This window comes from Opisthocomus hoazin, chromosome 3 (genome assembly GCF_030867145.1).
Source record: "Opisthocomus hoazin isolate bOpiHoa1 chromosome 3, bOpiHoa1.hap1, whole genome shotgun sequence".
Classification (NCBI taxonomy): Eukaryota; Metazoa; Chordata; class Aves; order Opisthocomiformes; family Opisthocomidae; genus Opisthocomus; species Opisthocomus hoazin.
This window is the reverse complement of record NC_134416.1, coordinates 55,520,904-55,546,150: the sequence shown is the minus strand read 5'-3', so window position 1 is coordinate 55,546,150 and position 25,247 is coordinate 55,520,904. Positions and strand designations below refer to the sequence as shown.

General features: G+C 40.2%; 1 protein-coding gene across 16 annotated transcripts in view; it reads left to right on the top strand.

Annotated features, from left to right (window-relative positions):
- The window catches only part of GREB1L (GREB1 like retinoic acid receptor coactivator), a 149,256-nt gene that overhangs the window by 77,430 nt on the left and 46,579 nt on the right, over positions 1-25,247 (top strand). For 10 of the 16 annotated variants that reach the window (XM_075416362.1, XM_075416369.1, XM_075416364.1 and 7 more), the window contains 6 exons: positions 4,818-4,989; positions 5,197-5,394; positions 14,322-14,498; positions 17,218-17,394; positions 19,417-19,554; positions 23,291-23,431. In XM_075416362.1, the coding sequence (XP_075272477.1) occupies positions 4,821-4,989; positions 5,197-5,394; positions 14,322-14,498; positions 17,218-17,394; positions 19,417-19,554; positions 23,291-23,431 (1,000 nt within the window). In that variant the 5' untranslated portion in view covers positions 4,818-4,820. The remainder of the gene's footprint in view (positions 1-4,817; positions 4,990-5,196; positions 5,395-14,321; positions 14,499-17,217; positions 17,395-19,416; positions 19,555-23,290; positions 23,432-25,247) is intronic. The other 6 variants (XM_075416366.1, XM_075416361.1, XM_075416365.1 and 3 more) reach the window with 4 other exon arrangements.

The following is a 25,247-nucleotide window of genomic DNA, read 5'->3' as shown; positions in this document are numbered from 1 at the left end:
CATGTTCATGATACGTCCTGATGGTGCTCTAATGGGGAAAAAAATACTGCTCCCAGAACATTAATAAGAATGATGTAAATAATAGAAAATGCTCTCTGTACCCGAAACAACCAGTTCCCAAACAATTCTACAGCATAGATAGATTCCTGGTCTCTCTTTGACTAAGATAACCCTCTGAGATACAGAAGCAGTGCTGGGCCTGGCAGTGCCTTTGTAAGGGTACTTGCTTGTTTTTCCTTTGAAGAGAAACTTTCCTGTGGGGTTAGGCCAGATCAGAAGCCAGATTATGTGTTTTGGAGAACACAATTACATCATTAGCTTAAACACAAAGTAAGGACTTGATAGAGCCGACTTAATGGAGGGTGTTTGCATCAGATTCATCATTTGCTATCAGGTAATTGTGAAATTGCTTTAAGCCATAACAACAACACTTACCCCCTCCCTCATCCTCCGGTTCAGTTCCTTTCCTTTAAAGTCTCTGGGGTCATGACCTACCTGGAGGCCTAATATGTGGTATCTGGTGTACTGGATGATCTGATTATATTTTTACTAGCAGAGCCTTCAACTCAATGTGCAGTTCTACCCCCAAAGAACTGTTGGGTAAAAATCCACTTTCCAGAGGTTACTTTTTTTTTGGTATGTGAAGCACCATTGTCACCTATTTTTCTAACTAAAAATGGGTGGTGTTTACTGTACTTACACACTGCAAGTCTTCTGGAGCTGTAAAGAAGCTGGGCTCTGGTGGTTCTTGAACATCCAGTGTCATGTTTCTGCACAGATTTTCTGAAGCCTGCATGACAGCATAGGACAAGATTATTTCATTGAACTGACAAGACCTTCTTCAGAACTGAAGACCCCAGGTCAGCTTCTGGGGTTGAAAGAGTCATCAGAATTTCCCTGGGTCCTTTACTGTACTGTTAAGCGACGTGGTGCTAGATTCAATCATCTTTAAAATTTTGCTTTGTATTACTTCCATTTCTGTCTGCCTTGATGAAAGGTCACAGAAATTGCAGGTTTGTTCTCCATAATGAATGCCCATATTTATGTTTTTGTTAAAAACTATAGCATTAATACTTCTTCATCTGTGGTCGGGTTGGTGGTGTTTGATGATTGCCTTGCTCTTTGTAAGGACCCAGATTGAGATGTGAGGGCTGCCTTCCAGCTCTGTTGTTAAAGCAGTTCTCAAACTCCAGCAAATCTTCATGGTTAATGCTCCAGTTCAGTGACGGGGCACTGCAAAGAAGACTTGAAATAGGCTTAGGAAATCTGTTTTCAAGAAGCATGGCAGCAGTGGAGAGGTGTTGAGTAGTAATCATGATGCCTTAGTATCTGGATCTTTGCAGAGAAGTACCCTGAGAATGATAGAGCCTGGAGGTGCAGGCGATCTGACTGTTGGGAAAGTCTCCTCTTATTTCATGTTTTGCGGCAGATTTGATTTTGAAATTACTCACTCATAATTGTGTCTTCTACTGTCTCCATAGTAAGTTTTAAGGACATGAGATAAAAATCATCTGAGTGGCAAAGTCGGTGAGGTAAAGAGGGGACGCCTGGAGAGTGGCTGTTGTCAAATGGATCCTTCTTCCCTGGCAGGGTGAGGGGGAGGAGAATGTGTAGCAGCAAATCCTACTGTACATGCATACTCTGCGTAATGCATGTATTAACATGCTGCAGGGTCCAATCCAAAACAGAGCTCAAAAGATTGCTAAGAGAAGTAGGCAACTTATGAATTACACTGGTATCCAGTGGTGCAGGTAAAAGGAAAGGTGAGGGTTGGAATACCATATTAGAGATGTGCAGATTGCTTGTTGCTGGGAATCCAGCCAGCTCTGTGCTGAGCTAGCTGCAGTTAGTGCGCATGTAGATACGGAAAGAATTATTTACCCCCAGATCAAACCTCCTGCCCATTAGAAGCCTCTCAGTGCACTCAAGTAGGCTCCAGCATAGTTTGATATTGGATGGCTGGATATAGGACAGTGTGTGTGAGGGTAAGCACTGATGTATCAGTGTTGACAGGAGAAAATCAGGCGTGCGAGATCGGGGAGGAGCTCCTCAGTAAAGTCCCAGTAGTTTTTGGGCAGGCCAGATCAGGATGGCACAACCCGAACTGGCCAGCAGCTCGCTGTCAGAGGGTCCTGTCAGCTCCTTTTCCCCGCAGAGGGACAGCCTCTTCTGCTCCTCCTGCCCTTGCTCTCCCCCACAGCTCCCTTGGACTCCAGATGAGGCCTGGCTGCCCTAATGGCCTTGGGCGATGTTAGGAAATCAGCTGCCTGGTCCTGGCTCCCTGGTGCTGGTCCCTGGGGCTCCCAGCTCCCTGTGCCACAGCCCAGCAGGACCCCCAGCCACTCTGCCCTCTGGTACCTCTGCCTACCCCGTCTTGCCTGAATGCATCCCCAGCAGGCCTTCCTCCTGCTCCCCTTCCATGCCGCAGAGAGCGGCGTTCACACGAGCTGCGGTTCCAAAGCTTTCCTCTATTTGGCATTTCCAACTGCAATCTTGTTTTCTCTTGGCAAGCTTGAAATGTCCTTCAGTAATATTAACCAACCTTCTTGGGTAAATCCGTGACAATCACCATCCACAAGCAAGTCTCTTTGTATAGATTCCAGGGAGGCAAATTAAATAGGCTTGGCTCACCAACATTTTTGCTGCATGCATACTATGGTTTAATAATAGATTCCCATCCAAATGAAAATAGTTGGCATAGATTGTATTCAACGCATAGGTTGTAGAAAACGTGGAGGATGTACAGACTTCAGGCAGATGATGTGCTGTGGGGACTGCAAATGTTCTGATGCTTAAAGACTGATTCATTTTTATTATGGCATTTTAACTAAAGTATTTTCATTGAAATACATTCCTGAAATCCTACCTTAAGCGCATCATACCTGACGTAAAATTCCACAGCACAGAAATTAAATTTTATGGTATGCAATTTAGTGATATAATAGTTTGTCATGATTTCACTGACATTTATGGAAATATCATCACTGATTTCAGTAAAACCAGAATTTCAGTGACTTAGCTGATTTTCATCAATTCTTTGTTCAAAGGCCCCTGGTAGATTTAGTGTACTGTGACCTCAATCATGCTTCAGCATAACTTTTTCCATAACTCACTTTGTAGTTCTATGTTTGTGCACACTCCCTGCCATTCCAAATTTAATGAAAACTTACAGAATGAAAAAGAAAATCTGCTTGTCTTAAATATTTTGTTGCTGAAATACCTGAATGTGTCACATTAAGAAATTGTGTTTATATTGTCTCTGGTTGGGGTAGGGAAATGCTGTTGCCCTAAAATTTTTTAAAGTGGGTCTAAGTCAGAGATGTGGAATTCTTTGCCCAAAGTTGTTCTCCAACTGAACAGGGAACTGAGCCTCTCTCCCAGGTTGGAGGTGAGTAATTAGATAAGCTTCATGCCTATGTATTCCAGTAGTGTAGTAATATTTAGCTCTTAGATATTTGTCTATAGCAGCAGATCTCAAATGCTGCTGTAAGTGGCTGTCATCATTATTACTCTTTTACAGGTGGCCCTGAGGACCTTGAGCAACCCAGTGATAAAGCAGGAGTGGAGTTGTAGGTTTTCTAAATGCCAACTTACCTTCTTTGCCAAGGTCTCTTCCTGGTCATAGGGCTAGGTGACATCTAGTGAAGGGAATTACAAAGATAAAGTTATAAGGTTTTGTACTTATCTATCTATTCATTTAACTGGGGAAAAGTTATCTCTGTTGAAATAAAATTCTCCAAAGATGCAGTCTTGTATTCAAACTACTGGAAAACGTTAGATTGCTGTTTCTTTGGAACAAATGTCATATGGTATAATGATGTAGCGAAGTAGAAAAAAATCACGTTTCAGTGAGCCTCCCTCAGCTCATTGTAAAACTTCCATGGCCATCCTGCTACGAAGTGTTTACATTTGAGAGTCTGTATGGTAATGCAGGGGGCACAAATGTAACAGACTGTGGGCTGTATAATGTCACCCAAGGAGAAGTAATGGTCTGTTTGTGCTTGAATATTTCATGGCATTCACAAATTCATCACTGTTATAAACATAAACATTATTTTTCGAATCAGACCTTTAAATGAGTGTTATCGCTATACTCGTGTAAAGCATAGCTTAAAATAAATTTCACAGGCTTTGCTGTGTATGATTTGGATTTATTTGTTTCTCTCTTTTTTTAATTACATCTTCTGTTGTAAGAGTATGATTAGACCATTTGATTTATATGAATCAGACTACATGTAAATCACAGTGTTACATTGAAAATAGAGGTGAAGATCCTGAAGATAGAGTACTGACCTTCCACATAATGTCAGTTAATATTAGCAAGAGCAAAAGTTCAAGTTACTGGATCTCTCTATGTATTATTTCTCTGCAGATGACAGCATACTGACAAGTAAAATTATGTTAACAGTTAGACAACTAGTGATGAAGCCAGACTTGATGTTTTTAAATTTCTGTGTTATGTACCCTGCTGTAGTCTACTCTGAAAATCCTAAAAAATACAGTAATAATGATTTTATCTACCCTTCATTAAATTCTATAGTAGGCAGGCTCTTGAGGCTGTGTATGCAGAAGACACAAAGCAGTGAGTTGGAAATGTGCTAAAAGCTATTACTGAATCAAGAGGACACAGTCTACTAGATTGAGAGAGAAATGTGAACATGTAGTACTAGTTAGAGGTGTTATTTTCATGGCATACTTTCTTACTAACTTTATATCCCTGTCATGGTGGACATTAATAAGACCTCACTCTTCATTTGTAAATGGTCTGCATGTGCATTTTCCCACCCCCTTACCAGGTGTTTTCTTTGTGTTTTTAGATCATGGGGAATTCATATGCAGGGCAACTAAAATCTGCCCGATTTGAAGAAGCTCTTCATAACTCTATAGAAGCTTCTCTAAGATGTAGCAGCGTTGTTCCACGGCCAATCTTCTCACAGCTATACCTGGATCCTGACCAGCCTCCTTTCTTGCCGGAAGGTAACCATGAAAGTATGGCACATTTCAGTTTTGTTTTATTGTGTGAGAAAAGGGTGGGGTATGTTTCATTAAAAACCCAAGAAGCAGCAGTTCATTGTGTGACACAAAATCTGAATCTTGGGCCTCGTTAAGGAGAAAGAATGGCATGCTGATTATTTTAAAAGGAGCTAAATGCAAGTGCTGATGAAAAGTTTATTTTATTTTTTTTTTCTTGCTCAGATGTGAAACCAAAGGTAGAAGAGTTGGATAAAGAGTTAGTACATCGCTATTCACAAAATGGAAACCTGGACTTTTCTACCAACCAAACTGCTAATGAAATGGAAGATGAAGAGGAGGATGAAGACATGTCAGATTCAAGTAGCCCACCAATACCATATTCACAAAAACCTGCCCCGGAAGGGTCTTGCACTACTGATGGTTGGTGTCCATTCTTTTGCATGTGTGATCTTTACAACTAATTCTCAGTATAATGCATAGTCTCTACAGTTGGAAACTCTTGAGCTAAAAGTCTGGAAATACAGTTTATAGTCAAAACCTTAAATCTGAGAAAATATGGAATAACAGCACTTGTTTCAGGACATAAAATGTAATGTATTATTTGAAAGCAGAGTCTAAGAGTTGCTGTGGCACTTTATTAGTTTCTGAAAGCCCCTTATTTTGTTTAGTCATTATTGGTTTACTGACCTCAAAGAAATTGCATAAGTCAGCATCAGTAGGTCTGGTTCTCAGTCTATCCCTAAATTATTCTCAGAAACATTGGCAAAGCTGAGTTTAGTTTCTTCCATGCGCAGAAGGAAGAGTTTGGAGAGAGAGAATGGAGAAGAGACTTGGTGTTCCTTCTGCTGCCAAGGGGACAAGAGGGATCATAGTGGAAGTTTGTCTGTATTGTTTTTGCCATTGCCTGCTGGCCATTGCTAGTTTACCCTGAGCTGAGCTGTCCTGGTTGTTGTTCTAGATAAGCAAAGCTGTTGACAGTAGTGTTTTTGTTTATTGTTTAATGTCGTAAAGAAGGGTCAGATCATTCTGAATACACCTATTGGACCAAGTAAACTTGATGTAAGTGGTTCATGTTATCTCATAATTTTGCTATTCTGAATATTTAACTTCCTTACAGAAGGAAAATCTATTCGTATTTATTAGATATGCTTCTCTTAAAAACAACTCCCGCCCCCCTCAAACCCTTGGAAGCAAACAACCGTTCCCACCAGGTCCAAAACCTGTTCTTGACATTTTATTCAGTGTCTTACTGAATTACGGGCTTGCTTGTGCAGAGGTCATGAAAAGTTGTAGTTTGTAGAATGGTTTTGTACCTTGTTATAGTGTACGGTTTTATGCGGGGATAGAAATAAGCACTAGTGACTGGTAATCCTTTGACACTTCTGGGGAGTGTTTGGTGGCAAATGTTGATGTTTTTGCCCTTACTCCGAGTGCAGCTTATATGAACATGGTTACTCTCCATAGCAATGTATCTCCAGTTCCCTATAATACAAAGAACAGAAAGTCTGGCTGCTGTGGAAAGATGGGGAATATTCTTAGGATAATTTGTTTATCACACAGAACTGTGTTTGCTGTCCTTTGGAGGCTTGTAAGTTGGTAGGAGCAGAAAAGGAGAAAGTTTAAAACACTGTATTCCCAGGAAGGTATTCACAACTGAGGACAAGTATCAGTAAAGGCTGCAAAATCTGCTGTGAAGAGCAGGAACAGTTCTGACCAATTCTGTTAAAGAAATGTAAAATAAACGGGGTGGGATGAAGAGGAGAATCAACAGCATAGTAAGAGGAAGGAGTTCTATCTAACGAGGCTCATTGCCTACCAGGACAAAAGCTGAGATGGCATATGCTTACACCTTCTAAATATATCAAGGATAAAAACACTACGGAGGGAGAAGAGCCGGTGATGCCAACAGGGCCCTGCGGAAGCGTAATGGATGTGTAAAATGGTTGTGAATGCGTTCAGGTGAAAGGTTTAGCATTCTTTAACTATTGGTGAGACAGTTCTGGGCCAGCCTGCCAGTAGCAGGAGTAGGGCTTGAAACCTTATCTGGCTCCAAGGCCACCATTTATTCAGTTGTGAAAGAGCCTTTTTATATGATATCAGGAGACCTTTCTCAGTCTCACTCACACGTTGCGCTTGCACACCTGGACAGAAATGTTAGTTGTGAGTTAGCAGTTAAACGTCTGTGTCTTTACATGAGAGGTGACCTTTCGTCCACGTGCAGTGTGTTCCGTGTTCACCAGTGCCTTTGCCGCCTCTGCTGAGGATTGCTTCATTCAGGCTGCCCTGCCTGACACAGCAACGGAAGGAGGTGCTCAGCTGTCTCACTGCAGTGCTGTGAGTTGAACGCTCTGTGCTGTGGCTGCATATTGCATGTCACAAGGTGATGCCTGGTTATGCCTATTTATGCTATAGTTATATAACACATGTAATTATCTGCTCATGTGTGTATGTAATATTATGCTTTTTAGTATGTCCTGGAAAAAGACTTTCCAGGGGCAGTTCTGTGTTTTGATTTTTATCTGGAAGGCTTTTATGATCAGAGCACCCTAGAAGAAAGTTTCCTATGTTACATCCACAGAATTTTAGGATTGTTCATTAGTCTTTGTCCGGTTTACCATTTTGAATTTACAAAATGTGTATCAGTCTTCAATGTTGTTCTTAAGGAGCTAATTTAAGACAGCAGTGGTTTTGTATCTGGAAAAGGAAAGGAAAATACATTCTTTTAAATACTGCTGATGATTTATTAGGGCAGTTTTACATAAGGGTTCAAAACATCCAGGTTCACAAACATTCACGCTGCAGACCGTATCTCAGCAAGATATTAATCTGATAGTCCATCTTTCCTCTCATGAATATGCCCTTCCAGACATGTAAGAGGTTCGCTGTCATTGTTTACATCCCTTATCTTAGTTATTTAATTACAAAGATAAATAACATTAGGAAAATGTTAAATAATACTGATAGATTAATTAAAGTCACTGTAAATGTTTGGATGCTTTAAACCAAGCATGTATTTAATTGCTTATCTGAGAGCAAAAATATTGGTACTAGAACCTGCAGTTCATAGCTCTGCTTGCTTAAAAGCCTATCTCCCACCTTTTAGCACAGAAGCAATGAAACCTCTTTCCCTTTTAAGGTATTTGTGCTGTTTGCTTTTCCTGAATTCAGGTTTTGTGCCATAGCAATCATATTATTTTCTGTGGTGACTTGTTATTTTATTCAGATGGCTGAGTTCCCGGTCACATGGGTGCAGAAGGTAAATCTCTTAATGCCTTTATTCATCAGTTAAAAAAATAAGTGCCTCACAAGTGACAGTTTGCTGGGTGTTCCTTCTTGGCAGGCCGTAGTATTAGATCCCTTAACTCTCCTGTTAGCCCACTGGAAAGAGCAAATGCGTTTGCCATTGATCCTTACTGTTAGTGATAAAAGTAAAGCCTTTGTAATCAAGAAGAGTAATAGTATTTGGGGATTCACTTATTTTTAGGGGCTTTTTCTTCTGCTCAGCACAAAGTTTAGTAACTAACCCATTTTGTGAAACTATGGTCTTCGTTTTCGTACAGGTACCTCAAATACACAACAAAATAAGAAGAAGCTGTTCTCAACTGCTTGTTTGCTGTACCTTTAAAAAGGCTTCTTCTAATTTGTGGAATAGCATTTTATGCGACCTGTGGGAAACACAATAGTAGCACCTTTCTTTTGTTAGTAAATCCTCAATTTACCTGATGCTTAAAGAAGGGCCGAGGTAGTTTCAGAAGCAATTAGGTGAGCAGGTACTTAACACCTGATCAGTTACTGGGAAGTTACAATAGCAAGTGACAGTGACTGGTAATTCATATGTAATTCTTGGAAGCTAATTCTTTATGCAAATACCCCATTTATTGCAGTACAACAAGAGGCTGGTACCCGCCAATGAAACTACTTCTTGCTACTGGGGGGGAAAGGGAAAATATATACAAATTTCGTTTTTAAGGAGATTCCAGCTCTTCTAGGTGTTGACAGTTGTGGGGATACATTTTCATTTTCAGGAAGATGGGACTGGGTTAATTCAAATGAAGTGATGTTGGAGAATGCAAATGTGCTTCTCAGAAGCAAAAACTAACATTTTCTTTCAAAGAAATGCAGATAATGTCTGTAAAAGCTATTCATTATTCTTTTTTGTGACTGCTCTTGGTATTTGCAAATCTCTAATCAGAATATAAAAGCCTGTTCTTTGTTTAAAACAAAGCTGAGATCCTGTGGGAAGATGATTTTTTTTTTTAATGGAACAGCTCAGCTGTGTGCTTTTACTTTTTATAATTACACATTGATAAACAATTTAATAAAGAGAATCTGGTTTGTTTTAGTGGCTCATGGGTCTGCTACTCTTCATACTTATATGTCTGTAAAAGGTAAAGGTGACACTGAAGTGCCATTCTTTTTTCTTAAGAGTTGTATGTGTTCATGTTGCCTGACATAGAAACGTAGGTGCAAACTCAATTATAAATTAATATCTATGAAGTGTAAATGGATTTTGCATGTTCTAAATCTTAAACATGGGCAGCACAAGTTTTGCTTGTACAGAGACATCATGTCTTGCCTTTCTTAACGTGGAAATGGTTCTCTCTCACAGATAATCAACGCAAAAACATGCAGAACAGAAAAAAAGAGTTTAGGGTGTCTGTGTTGCTTGCTACTTAGAAAAGTACAATTTGATATATAGAAATATAGCAGAGAAAGGGGTTAATCCCTCCTTCCTCTCCCCACAGTCAGTTACTTGCTTCCAAATTAAGGTTTCTTATGTGGAATTTTCTCATTCAGTTTAAAAACACAGCAGGAACTTAAAACTCAGGGAGTGATTTGCAGTCCCAAAAGCCAAGGCAAAGAAGGATAATCAAGGGCTCTTGAACATACTGTCTGCTTGTCTTTGAAAGAAAGTTGAAGACTTTCACTGTGCAGGAGCAGATTTGCATTCTCTCCACATCTCCGGGTTGAAGTGAGCCCCAGCTGTACCTGGCCAAGCTCTGCAGCCGTCCCTGGCTCTCTTGTTGCAGCTGTGGAACAAACAAAAGAGGCTCCAAGGGTCTGTCTGTGCTCCCCCGTCTTGCTGCTCGTCCGTCGGGATCCCTTTCCCCTCTGCAGAAGGGGAGCCAGAGGAAACCTTTTGGTGTCAGCCCTGTTACTTGTCTCGCTCCCTCAGAAAACGAGGATTCGGCAGTTGCCTGTGAGCTCTGCTGCGTGTCTGTCGGGAAGCTGGTAGCTGATCCTAAAGGTGTTGAATTTCAGCAAGGTTTGTGAAGTTCAGGAGCTGGTTGGATGAGCTCAGTGTCCCAAAACTAGTGTCCCCTGGGGGCAGAAAAGTAATTATAGCTCTCCTCTTATGCAGCCTGAACATCAGAGTCATGTGCTGGCTAGCCAGCCTACACATACATACCTCTGATCCAGAGATGTCGCCAGCCAAAGCAGAGGAGGACGCCAGAGGAGATTGTGCAAGGAGGAAGACTAGGAGCATGGAAGGGATCTGAGGGCACTTTGGGTGGAGTAAGAGACAATACAGGGGGTCAGTCTTAGGTATTGTTTGCAGATTAGGCAGGATGCATCATTTCTGCAGTATAGTCCTACATAGCCTAAATAGTGGGAAATATTAAATATATTCAGATCAACAGTCTCTCAGGTCAGAGGCTGCTGTTGCCTGTGATAGCAGACTGAGATACATCAGTTTGTTGCAGTGGGTACTGCTGAGATGTCACCAAGTAATGCTTCTAAACTTGTTAAGATGTTATGATGGGTTTCTTAGGGTTTCCCTACACCTTCTGCCCTGGGGACTCATGCAGAATGGTGATTTGCAGCTGCTCAAAGTGCAGCTGAAATTGTTTTGCTCCTGGGCTGGATGATAGTGTTTGCTTCCATCGCTGATTTTGTGGATTGCTGGAGCATTGCTTTGCCTTGATGGGACATCAAAACCTTCAAGCATCCAAAAAAGCTCTACATTTCTCATATGATATTCAGCCCTCTCAATGTTGTGTGCTCTTTCTGAAAGCAAGCCTATATTGAAACCTAACTGTTAACAACGCTGACAACCAAAATCCTGCTTTCTTTAGTGTTCTAGTATTCTTATTGCTAACAATTCATTCAAAAGCCTTTTTATTCACTGAGCTTCTGGGTATTTACTGAAAATTTCTAGGTAAGAGACAAGGCTAAAGAGCAATTGTGTAAAAGCACAGGTTTAAATCTGTCTTGAAATCTTACAGCACTTGCTCTTTCATAATCGTTATCTACAGATTTCCTGTTTGCCCACATTGTCAGCAGTGGGTAATTTTTCTGTTTTAAACCTAGATGTAGGGCGGTATTTTCTAAGCATGTCAGCTACTCTGATTTCACTGAATGCCTAAATATTTAAGGCTAGTTTTGAAAATTCTGGACATAGTACCCAATTGGCATAAACATTTGAATAAGCAAATTCTATTTTGAATGTAAGGGAGTTTTGTTCCTAGATTTATCCGCAACTGTTTCTTTCTAAATTACATTGAAAATCTAGATAATACTTAGCCTGGTACCTAATCTTCCCTTTGATTAGGATCAATATGTTTCTAAGGAATACACCTTAAAAAGAGTTTAACATACTAAAATCAAATTGTATCTAATCAGAAAAGAATATATTTTGCTTTAAATATGTAGGTTTAATGCCTTTAATGTAACATCTTACTGTTAAGTTATTGTTATAATCCATTGATTTGTAAACAAAAACTTTAGGCACTTCATTTTAATTCCTTGGCTGGAAGAAAGTGTGTGTGAGGGGCGAGTCCAGGCTAGCTTTCAGCTTGAATGCGCTGCTGCTGGAACTGAGCTGGTTGAATAACTGAAGAAACTGTTCAGCCAAGAACTAGTTCAGCAGATTGTGGGTGTGGGCACAAGACTGAACCTGTGCCGGACCCCGTTTCCAGCAAGCTGCAGCTTGCCGGGAAGTTCATACTAGCTGACTCTGTGCGTTCCACGTTGCATGTGCTCTTTGCCTAGTACAGTTCTGAGACAAATCCAGAAAAACAACATTATCTTTCACCATCTTTGCTGAAGTTTTAGACTGTGCGTTTTAGCACAGTAGGTAAGAGTGCAGACACAGAAGTTAGTAATGGTTGACACTTGGTTAGGCTGTGATCACATTGGGTTTCCAGATGCTTAGTCAGTGTCTTTCTCCAGTGGTTTGATTTTTTCCTTACAATTTCTGTAACAACTACTTGAATAATATTTAAAATTAAGTGTAGGTAATATACATTAGTAGCTGAAGTCTTACTAGATCTTACAGTAATTTCAAATTTAGTTTCATACATTTGTTTTTAACAATGATCTTAAACCAGCACAACTTACTATTTTAATTTTCTTTATTTTGAAATATCGATTCATGCAGATGCGTGCATGTCTTGTTTATGTTGTGATATTTCTATGGTTGTAGCGAAAGAGAGATGGTCTGTGGATGAATGTGTGATGTCTTTGGACATCCTGAAATAGGGAGCTTTTCTGCCAGCTGCTGCTGGAACAGGTGTGAGGCCAGACTGTAGCACTGATCTTGCAGCTGGAGAGGTCGGAATTGTAGGGGAACACAACACATGAGTCTTGTTCTTCATAAAACCAGGTAGTGCTTTCATTGACTTCTGCCTAAGGGAAATCAGAAAGCCTGCTGTGATCATGTCTTTTCCTGTGGAGGAAGCCACATGACTGTTGCTTTCTCTCACACCTGTCATTTCCTTTCTTGAAAGTAGAAATTACTCAATAAAAATAATATGATGGAGCTGTACAAAGAAGTGACAGGTGATTGTGATCCCTGTAAGTCCAGTTCTGAAGCTAATGGAAGAGTCTTTAAATGTTGCTGTTAATTTACCTAGTCAAAAGAATCTAACTTTGAATTGTTAGTCTGAACTTGTTTAGCCTGATGAAGAGAAGACTGAGAGAGGATCTTATAAATGCTTATAAGTATCTTAAGGGTGGGTGTCAAGAGGATGGGGCCAGACTCTTTTCGGTGGTGCCCAGCAACAGGACAAGGGGCAACAGGCACAAACTGAAGCATAGGAAGTTCCACCTGAACACAAGGAAGAACAACTGCTTTACTCTGAGGGTGACGAAGCACTGGAACAGGCTACCCAGAGGGGCTGTGGAGTCTCCTACTCTGGAGATATTCAAAACCTGCCTGGACAAGCTGCTGTGCAGCCTGCTGTAGGTGACCCTGCTTCGGCAGGGGGGTTGGACTAGATGATCCACAGAGGGCCCTTCCAGCCCTGACCATTCCATGATTCTGTGAAGTTGTCTTTATTTGAGTGAGAGATTGGACCAGCTGCACCTCCAGAGGTCCCGTAATTGCTCTAAGCTGTTCCCATCCAACTTTTGGAAACCCCCCCCAGTGGCTGCTTGGTGGGAGGCTGGCAAGCTCACCCTGAGTCCTGAGCTGCCAAGGGCCTTGCTGTGGTGTCTGGGCGCAGCTCTGAGCTGCCCTGCTGTGCTTTTGTGTATCCCAGCCTGCTGCCTGCTCATGGCAGGGTGTGCAACAGCAGAAGCTCCCTCCAGTCCCCAGTTTTGCCCAATTCTGCTACTGGCTGTAGCCCTACATCGACCAGTATCACAAGAACCAAAGTTATGTTCTTATTTTGTGCACATATATGTGTATTTGGGTGGGGAAAAAACCTAGTTGGAGACTTGAAGTCATGCAGTCCATTGAGACGTCAAGAGATTCAGTTGAAGACTTACAGAAACCGTGCCGTACATCTCTAAAACCAATGAATTTATCTTTTATTTGCTGGAATTCCTAGAATGCATAGACAAATTAAAAATTAGATTTTTAACTGTTTTAGCTTTAGTAGTCAGTAGTAAACTTCAGTCATCAATTTTTATCATTCTTTTATATTACTTAGTGATGTTGTGCACCAATGCCAGCCTGTTACAAGCAACAGAGACAAAATTGGTTCTCTTGAAAAGGCTGTAAACTGAAATTTAGCAAAGAAAAAATATTCTTTGGCATGTTTTAAGAGCTGTTTTCTGTTATCAAATCACAAACTTTTCTTCTTATTGTGAATGTTTTTGAAAAACTGAGTTTTTGAGCCATTTGATGTCTAGTCTTTAGAGACTTAGGTCGGTCTCTTCTCTGCCTGAATGTGTTCAGGATCTCTTTAAAATAATGTTTATCTCTTGTCTGAGAAACCCCGAGCTAGCGCATCTGATGAGATGCTATCTCCATTTCCTCTATTTCCCTTGAAAAAGATATATTGAAATCCTCAGTTACAACGTGAAGTTGTGAAGCCTCATTTGCTTTTGTAACTGATAAAAGGAAGAAAACTAAATAAAATCTTTTGAAGATTTATCATTTGTTTTGGTTTGTTTTTTAGGTTTTTGTCAAGCAGGCAAGGATCTACGGTTAGTATCTCTGTGCATGGAGCAAATTGATATCCCAGCAGGCTTCCTGTTAGTAGGAGCCAAATCTCCCAACCTTCCTGAGCACATTCTAGTTTGCGCTGTTGACAAGCGGTTTTTGCCAGATGATCACGGAAAAAATGCACTTTTAGGTAAGAGATTTTTTGTTTTCTTCATGCCATAATAATTCAGAGAAAGAAGGTCTGTTCAAAATCATCTAAAGTAATTTCAGGTAATAACCTTGTATTAGAAATATGTTTAAGTTTGTTTTAATTAAATTAAATCCATAGCTGAACCTGCCTGAAAAGCCCATTTTAGAGTAAGTCCCTAATTCCACAGTTAACCACAATCAAAGCTGCGTGATTTCTGTGTGGGCAGAAGTCAGTTGCAGCCATGGCATTCTAAATGTGAACTATCCACTCACTCTATCTCTACTGATGCTTACAGCATTTTCATGTAAGAAGAAATCTGCTCATGCAACTGTAGACTATGAGCTGCCTGTTTTTCTGTGGATATTATTATTCTACTTTTGGCTCCACCAGGAACACTGTTCTCAATAGGAGCTCTGAGGGCAGTGTGCTTCTCAAAATCTAATACGTAGGAGGAAAAAGAAATTTACATCGTAATTGGTTACATTTGTGAGATTTAAAATTTCAATACAGGAATGCTTCTTTGTTATTGAAGACAGGCGTATGTGCACCTAGATTTCCTGCCTAGCTCATCACTGGTACACATTTTAACAGGCTAGTAAAAGTGATTTAATGTATTTTGGCTCCTTTAGTGTGTTTTGAATTTACTCTCTCAATTCTCCCTCCGTCATTGTGCTGCCTAGAATATATTCAGAAAGACCTTTCGACAGGGAAGAAATTACAATAAAGCATAAATACCCTGATTTAACCACACTGCTCAAATTCTGGTCCAGACCAGCAATATTTTGCATAACTACTGAAAACACTTCATTTTTATACTTAGGTACTTTAATGTTATTTCTCCCTTAAACCTATTTGATATGCTACCACACACTAAACTTTTGGACCTAAGGCAGAAATCCCACTGGCCTGAGTTAGATGGGAGCTGTGGTGTGATGTGCCCTTGCTGGGTACAGTGGGGGATGTGGGATCGTAGGGTATTCAGGTGTATACTCCTGTCCTCAGAGGAGCTGCTCCCCCACTGAGGGGGGGGAAGTGTCAAGAGTTGATCAATAAAAACTGTCTGGTAGACAGATGGGGTTTAGTCAGATTAAATGTGGTACAAGTTGTCTTTGTTGGTAAGCCTTCCTCCTCCCCCAGCGTTGTAACCATCATCTCTGATGTCATTTGATAATGAGCCTTATGCCTCACAACTCTGCACTGGTACTGCTGATGTTACATATTTAAATACCTCTAGGCCTGTGTAACTGGTACCTATGAGCAGAGAATTGACTCGGTAGCTCTGTGAGACCCTGATTACTGTTTCTGACAACTGTGGAGATGCACCAATAGTTCCTGTGAGTTGCAAGGAAGAGGGAAGGACGCGTTCAGTCCCAGGAGAAACAGTATGAAGAAATCTACTTCTTGGCGTCCTCAGCAGTATGGTGGTAAAAGATGATAATGAGGCAAAGTAAAGCTGAAGACAATGGCCTAATTAATTAAGAGTTTTATGGAAAATGCATTTTGTCAAAACGACTGTCTTTTTTGTAAAACTACAAATTTGGCTGACAGGTGAGTGTAGCAACCAGTGTCTCCAAGGTGCTTGGCATCACGGAAGATAATAGTAGTGAGGATGAAAAATTGGTTCTGTTACAGATCTTGAACTGATTAGTAATTGGAAAAAAACAAAACCAAAGCATTTCCACTAGGTGTTCATCTGCCCAGCACCATTCTGAATTATTATTGATGTTCCAGAAAGAATATAAAATCTTTCTTCATTAAGGGTTGAAAGCGATTCAGAGATGAGTGGAGTGGCAAGTAAACCAGAGGAGTTTGAATGTTCAGCATTAGATAATAGAGGGCTTATTCAAACAACAAGGGTTTTAAGGCAGGCCCATTTCAGAACACGCCCTGTGCTTTGTTCTGGGATATGTTAGACTGGTGCCATCTATATGCAACATTCCCATTCACATAGTTGTGAATGGCACTGGAAATCAAGGGTGCTTATAATCCTCAGTCTGGACCTTGTCCTCCAGACCTCAAAACTCAAAATTTCATCCGCTTCTTTGAAACTATGTTGGAAACATTGCAGAAAAGCAGATTTCTGCCTTTGTTTCTAAATCTGTGACTTCCATGAGAGATTGCAGGTTTTTGAAAACATTCTGAAGCACTCTTAACTTTTGCCATGATTGCTTTTGAGACTTGAATAAGCTGTAAGGTCCAGCTTACTTGGAAAATGCTTTGTAGAAGGAGTCTCAGAGAAAATTTATTAGATATTAAGGTCAATTTTAGTCACATGAAGTTGCAGTGGCTGCTATGGATTAGCCACTATTTTGAGAGAGATGCATGCAGCTTGGAACTCATGTTTTTTTCATGTGAAAAAAACTTCTTTAATTTTTTATTTTCTGATGGAAATTTCCTAGCCTGGCACCATAGCTCTCCCCCTGCCAAGTACTTATTCCTCCCTGTACTGTGTAGGGTGGAAAATTGGTAGTAGGATTTTGGCATAAATTAGTATGACCTAAAAAGGTGGAAGAGTTTCAGAAAAGCTAAGACTAAAATCTGCCTGTGCTTGGGTGCTTCCTGACACTCGTGTGCTGAGCAGGGCATTGACAGAAACTGTCTGTCTGGAGGCCTCCAGCTCCTCTGAGGTGAACGTGTAGGTAGGTTAAAATGGCCTTATTCCTCGGAGATAGCACAAGTCATTGAATCTGTATGTGTATCTTCTGCTTCATTCTTCCAGGTTTTTCTGGGAATTGTATAGGCTGTGGAGAAAGAGGATTTCGGTACTTCACAGAGTTTTCCAATCATATCAACCTGAAATTAACCACTCAGCCAAAGAAGCAGAAGCACTTAAAGTACTACCTAGTAAGAAGCTCCCAAGGTGTACTGTCAAAGGGACCTCTTATTTGCTGGAAAGGTAATAAAGGTTCTAATTCACTTAGGGGTTTTTTGTTATATTAGTGTGATGTTGAATGAAAAATTGAAAGTTGCTGTTGAAAATGTGTGCATTCAAAAGGAACTGTGGAAGATGACTTTTTTTACTACTTGAAGAAAAAATTCCGACCGATTTCACTGAAGTCTGGATTTTGCCAAATAGGTTTATGTAAGTCTTAATAGTAACCATGCAATCATAAATGGTCTTCCTCCATCTCCCCATAGTTTCAGCAAGAGCCCTAAATCTGCCCGTCTTAGGATTTGCAACCATCTTGGTAGAAGAAATAAGCTTGCTCAGTCTGCTGATTCTTTTCTGTGCCTGAAGCAAGATGATTCACAGCCAGGGTTCCAGCACTGGCTTTCCAGTGATATTCATCTTAGCAGGTGCAATTCAATCCGTCTAATGCCTGAGGATAGCTAGCGCGCCATAAGATTAAGAAAGCTCAGGTCACTGATCTCAGGGAAAGAGGAGAAATCTTGCATACTCTTGCCATTTATGGTGTATTTTTACACTTGGGCTTACCCTGTACCAGAGCAGCATGTGCAATATTGTTATGTGCCAAAGAGATTACATCTGTGACCCCAAGGCAAGGTAGCCATGGGGTCTGTTATTGGAGGATGCAGGTTTTTGGAGCTAGAGCCATGCAGAGACTGAAGGATCCTTGAGAATGGTTTACCTACTCGCTGTCTACTAAGTTGGTGTATATGCAGACTGCCTGTCTTCTTCAGCTGTGGTCTCACTCAGTAAAGACAGGGGTGGATCTGGTTGCTGTTCTATCTGGTGCCTGTTGCTCCAAAGGGGATGATGTGAGGAGAGAAGAAGCTCCACAGAAGGACTGACACGCATCTGAAGAGTCGCATCCTCATGTGAATGGCAGCATGACACCAGAAAGAGATGGTTATCACTGAGCTGTATGAGTGATTATAGCACTGTATCAGTTTGTGGTTCAAAGGGATCCTTGTTTCAGCTGCTTTTCTCGGTTACGAGTACATGTAACTACTGCTTTACAGTGGATGTGTTTTTCAGCCAGGTTTTTCACAAAAACTGCAGAAAGATTGGATTTGGTAGTCTCGTTTTGAAGTTCCAAACTTGTTTTAATTTTGAAATCTTTTTTTCTGAAACCCTGCCCTGATGCTTATGCAGTTGGGGTTCTGGTGTGTGTCCTGGTAAGCACTTACCAGGGGTAAGTGCATTGTCAGGGGTAATGCACATGAAAAACTGTTTGAAACCTTCTTCTGATCACAAACATGAAGGTGTGGAAGAGGTCAATACTGGGGTCGCTTTTGGTTATATGCCAAATGCAAGTGTTTTGAGCACCCATGAAAGTTTAGAAAATCTACCAAGAACTGACTTCACGGGCATTATTTTGATAGGCTCTATCCCCATATTGATACCATCCGTCTGGTATCCCTTCACCCTTTACTTACATTAAAGGTCTAATTAGAAGAAGAGAAATGCTCTTAAACACCCCCTTTTCTTCAGGCTAAACCTGAATAGCTCTCAGTAAAAAAAATGGATTAATGTGTGATTTTTGAGGTCAATTCCTCCTCCCTCAGTTCAGTCTTCATCCAAACAGACACAGCGCTGAGATCTCTCTCAGGGTTTTGTGGAGGCATACTAAGAAATCTGGGTTTCAGCACATTTTCTCCTTTTAAAGGCCAACATATGACGGTTTGCATAAAGGTCGTGCCACAGACGTCACTGAATGTTTCCTGGGATACGTCCAATATCTTCAAATCTCTTGGAAGCTACAAACTGAGGGCCCTTGCCATTTTGCAGCATCTGGTCTGTATTTGCCTGGCCCTCTGAGTGGCCCCCAGGGAGCTTTTGTTAATTAGAAGACAAAGTTGACTAAACTGCGAGAGCCGTATTTTCATTGAATACTGCCATTTGCCGCTGTTTGTTGTACGTGCTGTATATATGCTTTTAACATTTTGTCACCTTTCGCCGCTGTGTTGCTGAACTTTCCTACTGGAAGGCAGGCCTTGTTAATATGTACTGTAGCTGCTTCGTTTGCAGAATGTAGAAGCAGGCAATCATCTGCTGCTAGCCTCTCTGCTAAGCCAAATTCTTCGGTGTCACCGTCCACGACCCCAGAGGGTGGATCAGCTAATGGATGCAAATCAGGGTTCACTCAGACAGGTAGGAGCTGAAAGTGCTATAAAGATAACCATTGGGGGTGGTAAGTTACCTCAGATATTGTTGGTTCAGGGATGATGTAAACAACTGGGTATTTACCTCAAGCCGTGTATAGATTACAGGGTGGATGCCTTGCAAAGTTTGCTGTGTGAAACATAAGACCCAGGTGAGGCTGAAGGTTAGCTTCGTCCTCATAAGAATAGGTGATCAAAAAGTATTAAAAGACATTTTGATTCATTTATTTGATTCTGTGTCTCCCTGTATTTCTTTCATTTAGTTTTTTGTGGATCTCAAAAAAACTTGAATTACATATTTATAAGGAGGTGTTTACTTAGTATACAGACTAGGTTATTTGTCTCGAAAAGAAAAATAATCTCCTTTTGGGGTTAGGGCCGACAGCTTTTATTTATTTGCTTTATTATTTATTTATTTAAATTTTACTTCACACAGGGGTGTACTTAGAATAGCAATTTCCCCATACACATACAGTGGTTACGTGTTGTGTGAGCTAGCATGCATCTCATAACTGTTCTAGAAAGCTATTAATAATTAATACTTAAACAAGGAGAACTATAAAAATCAAATGGACATTGACTGACAAAGCAGCAGCATCTTAATTTCATTTATTTATTTATTGCAAATAGACAAGGTGCTTTGAGCTTTTTTTTTCTCATTGCTTTATTTCAGCTTCATCTATGCTGTTTCATGGTTTTGTGTCTGTCTGTGCTATTTCTTGAAAAATTAAAAACAGGAGAAAACTTTCTGTTAGTTGTTGTAATTGGTTGGTATACATGTATTTCTTTAGAGGAGTATGAAATGCAGATGAAAAAACAAGATAGTTAAAATACTACTTCTGCTTACAATGTGTGTTAAAAAGGAATAACATGTAAAAGCTGAACATATGCATTCTTATGAAATTGTAATCACTGCTCAATATGTTCAGAGATGCTTTCCCTGGGTGGTCACTCCTGTCTCTGTTTAGGAAGCTGTATGCTTTAGGCTTTGGTGAAAATGAAATGAGGGTATTGTTTAAACATCTGCATTTCACTGCATGATCCATAGGCTTCCAGATCCTGACATGAGAACAGTGCAGATGCATGAGAACCTGCTTGCTTGAAACAACAAGCGATCCAATATTTACACAGCTTTGTCTTCTATTGTACCTGCCAAGTTAACAGATACACCTTTTATACACTTCTTTCTCCTTATCATTCAGTGCGGTTTTCAGTCTGCTTGGTGTTTCTGTGTGTCACTGTTTGTCCTCTTAGGTCACAGTTGTCAAAACCTTTTCATCTTCTTTTACTGTTATCTTCTAGTGAAGATAATGCCACATGCATACATATGAATCCCCTGTGACCAGGAGAAGAGGGGAGGGCACCCTTTTCTTTGATGGCATGAATTGTGCCTATGATAGAGGTCTGACTTTTTCTCTCCTAGGCTCTGCATGAGTTGAAGTCTCAGTTGTTTTAAAATGGAACTACTTATTAGAAAGTTGCTTTCTGAAATTGTTTTCTGTTTATTGCCAACTCATACCCATTTTCCCCTTTTAAAGTTGTGTAAATATTGCTGTTTTCTGCCCTTGTAAGTGAGCAGTTCAGTCTCCAGGTTCCAGAAGACACCTGCAAGTAGACAGTTATGGGCACTCAGAGAGTACTGCTCTGAAATGGTAATTTCGTGATAGAAATTAGAGCATAAGAGAACTTTGAAATAGCATAGTTAAGGCTGCCAGTGTGGTGTGGCCATGACATTGCAGTCAGGTGTTGGGTCCCCTTTTCAAAACGGCATGGGAAGATGCAGTTCCATTGCAGAGGACAGGCAACTGGCAGTGCAAAAATGGCTGAAACCTTAAACAGAATCAAAAATTCAGTTTTACGCAGACACACAAGAGCAAAAACTTTAATTCAGGTGTTAAAAGGGTGTTAAGCAACTAGAAAAACTAGAAATGTGTTTGGTTTTGGTTTTTTTTGTTCTTCTCTCTAGTTCTCATACATTTTCTCGAAATGTTATCTATTAACATAGATGTGGCTGGTAGATGTTTACATACCACATTTCATAGAATCATAGAATTCTATAAAACAGAGATTTACAACAGAAAGATGAACAGTTTTAATAACTGGCAGTATTACAAGTTCTGGTTAGGTACCGGTATGATATGTAAACATCTACCAACCACATCTATGTTAATAGATAACATTTCGAGAAAATGTATTAGAACTAGAGAGAAGAACAAAAAAATCCAAACACACCGAAGCTTCTGGACCGCTTACTTTGAGGAAACATTTTAACATTATATATATTTTATATATATATATAAATATATTATATATATATTTTAACATTATATATTTATTACATCATATTTAATGAGAGACCAGCGTTTTGCAACAAAGCCCCTGACCTGGTGGCCTATTTTGTTAGCCATTCAGTGTATTGCCTGTGAACCCACCTGGACAAGGTCCTCTACAACCTACTGTAGGTGACCCTGCTTCGGCAGGAGGTTTGGACTAGATGACCCACAGAGGTCCCTTCCAACCCCTACTATTCTGTGATTCTGTGGACAAGGTTTTCTGGGGGAGCAGCAGCAGCAGTAGAGGCTTCCGTGTTTTCCTCATCCCAGTTACCCCATCTGGCACAGCAGTCTTTCCTCCCCACTCTCTTTTGCCAAATGTTGTGTGGCCTGAGGGTGAATGTATTTGGCAGATCAAGTTGGTCTTTGCCTGCTGTTTTCTTTCCCTGGCTGTTTTGCTAGGACATCTGTAGGTGAACTTCGCTTACTTTGCCTACTTATTGTAAACTACTTTCTGCACAAAGGTCAAGTTGGTATTCTTTCACCCCAGTTATAAGAATTTGGATTTGCCAGTGTATCAGCATCCAAGTGTCAAGTTTTTCTTGAAGTAAATTACAGATTTTAAATGCCTGATGTTAAAGTAGGGGTCTACGTGCTGAGAGGCTTGGAATCAGTTCTGATTTACAGTTTTATACTGGGCTAGTATTAGAATTTGTTTGTTCTTCAGTTTATCCATCTATAAAATTGGGCTAATATTTTTCACTTGGTAAAGTGCTCTAATGAGTTGCTGTTTGTTAATTCATGCAAAGAGTTTGGGCTCAGATGCTCTTCATTTCTTACCCAGACTTATAAATGGACATACACTTTTCATAGCCTTATAGGCAGTAGTGCTGTAAGGAGATTACGTATTTGATGTTTTTTTCTGCCCTAAGTCAAGTTCAGCTGTGTCTGACAGAGATTCAGTAACTTGTTCTTGAAAGTCTCAGGTGGTGGAGATTCCACAGCCTTTTTAGGCAACTGACTCCAGTGCTTATCCCCTATGCTTGCTGGGGGGAAGTCATGTAAGCTCTTTGCCTTAGCTTTCTCATCTGTAACATGGGATAGCTCTGTTTACTCCTGTGGGATAGGCAAGTATTTTGAGGAGCAATGAGATAACTCTTTCAGTAGTTAAAATATGTTTCAAGTGTATGTGAATACAAAATACTGTGAAAAAGATCAGTCAGTAGATCATGAGATTCTGTAGAAAAGCCCAGTGAAGTGTTTGTCACAACTCCTAAAAGATACCAATACATGATGATTGCTTAGGAGCGTAAAAAAATTCTTTGCATTATATGCAGAGATGAGTTTAGATAAACGTGCATGACAGTTCATGTGTATATAATACAAACTATTTATGCACATACATATATATAATTTTTAATCGTTACTGTATTAAACAACTTATTTTCTCAGATTCTTCAGTATTCAGTCCAGCAAAATCATCTTCTGCTGTTAACTTAAGTGGAACCCAAGACTCATCCCGAACATTGAACAAGAACATTGTGAAACCTCTGGCTCTGTCAGTACAGCTCGTAGGAAAGGCGTTTACTGCAGGTATGGCTTTGCTTTCCAGAGTAGCTGAGAGCCAAGGGAATTATCAGCTTAACAGCCAAGAAATAAGGGAGTCATCTTTTTGGTGGAGGAAGGAAAGGAAAACATTCACTACACTAGCATTCGCCAAAATTCTCATATTCTTGCAGTCCTCTGCACAAAATTTTTCCATGGCCATTACTGTCTCCAAACTGAGCCACACCTTGGATTTCAGGTTTGACATTTTGGTAAAAGTGCATGTCGTGTCCCTCTTTGCACTTCCTAAGATATATAAGAGAGCATAAAAGTCACCTCTTGATACGACGCTGATTCTTGCCTCAGTAACTGAGAGCTGTGTGGTGTTCTGCATTTGCAACAGGTATAGTTCCTTCAGATACATTTAATGACATTTAGTCTCATTTAAAGGAGTTTTGATATCTGTGCTGTTTCAATTATTCATTTCTGTTAAGTGTTTAATAAATTAGAACCCTCAACTGTGGCATCTAAATCCATCACTGGCACTGGTACTACTGATCGTTTATTACTTCAGCTGGTTAGTCCTTTAAGCAATGAAAATAAATTATCACTCTTATTACAGGGAAGTTCGCTTGAATAAGAAAAAAATACAAATTTATTTGGTTTATATATGCACATGAGCATTATGTTTTATACATGATGTATCTGCTATTTTATAAAATATATATTGTTATATATGCATAAGATTATTACGTTGTATCTAATGAATAGTTAACAGTTCTTTGTGTAAAATACTCTTTTCCCTTTTATACTTAGAATTTATCATGTACTGAAATGACTTCCTACCATTTCAACCACTTCCGTAACTGACCCATGTCCACCATAGCTGTCCGTACCAAATCGTTCACTTGGAGAACAAATGGGGAGCTTACAATGGGCAGTGATGTTATTCAAATCTTGGTAACTGGCAACCTGAGAATCTTGTGCCTCAATTTATTTGGATGACTGCAGCTGGAGAGTTCCACAGTACATTCTTTTAAGCCAAATATCCACTTGTCAAATTCTCTGTTGCAGCTGACATCAGCAAGCTGCTGCACAGTCTTCTGCTGTTGCTCCTGGAATATGTTCCTGGGAATAAAGTTCTTGTGGAGCTGGAAGATACAGCAAGGAGCTGTAGTCCTCACTGGGCTCCATGTCTGCTTTGTGCAGTTTATGCCATTTTTTTTTCTCCTGCAAAAATTAGGCTCTGAAAGATTAAGAAGGAGCTCAGAAGTGTGAGGTTAACTTTTTGTGATCCTCCGTTCTTATAGTTTCATTTCATGATCTGGATATAGTGGGTCCTGCCAGGGTGTCAGACCTGCTGGGACTGGAGAATTTTCTTAGGCGGAGGTAGCAAAATTAAGTGTAGTTTGTCTCAGTAATGCTCAGAGCATGTATACTTTACAGCAAACTGTCCTGTCTTCTCTGCCCGGTCTCATGCTAAAGCTTTAGATTAGAGCCCTGTAGTGAGGTACTGTGTATGGCACATGGACGACTGGCAGAAAAATATATAGATGCACCACTAGAGAGGCTTAGAAATCTTTACAAAATCATTATGTGCTTTTTTTAAAATATTCAGTGTCTAAAAATATGTGCCACAAACTTCCCAATAATTTTTTTTTTTGTGTATAATTTTATATTTTATGCTAGTGGGGTTTGTTTTGGATTTTTTGTTCCATCTATCCTCCCCACCCTGAAATCTGCAAACCCTGTTTCAAGGTTAGGATTTTGCAGCCTATGGTCAGATTTTTCTCTGCCAAGTACACTTCATGCTTTCCCTGGAGTATGTTTCTTTCAGTTTTGTGTCTTGCCCTGTTCTTTTGTG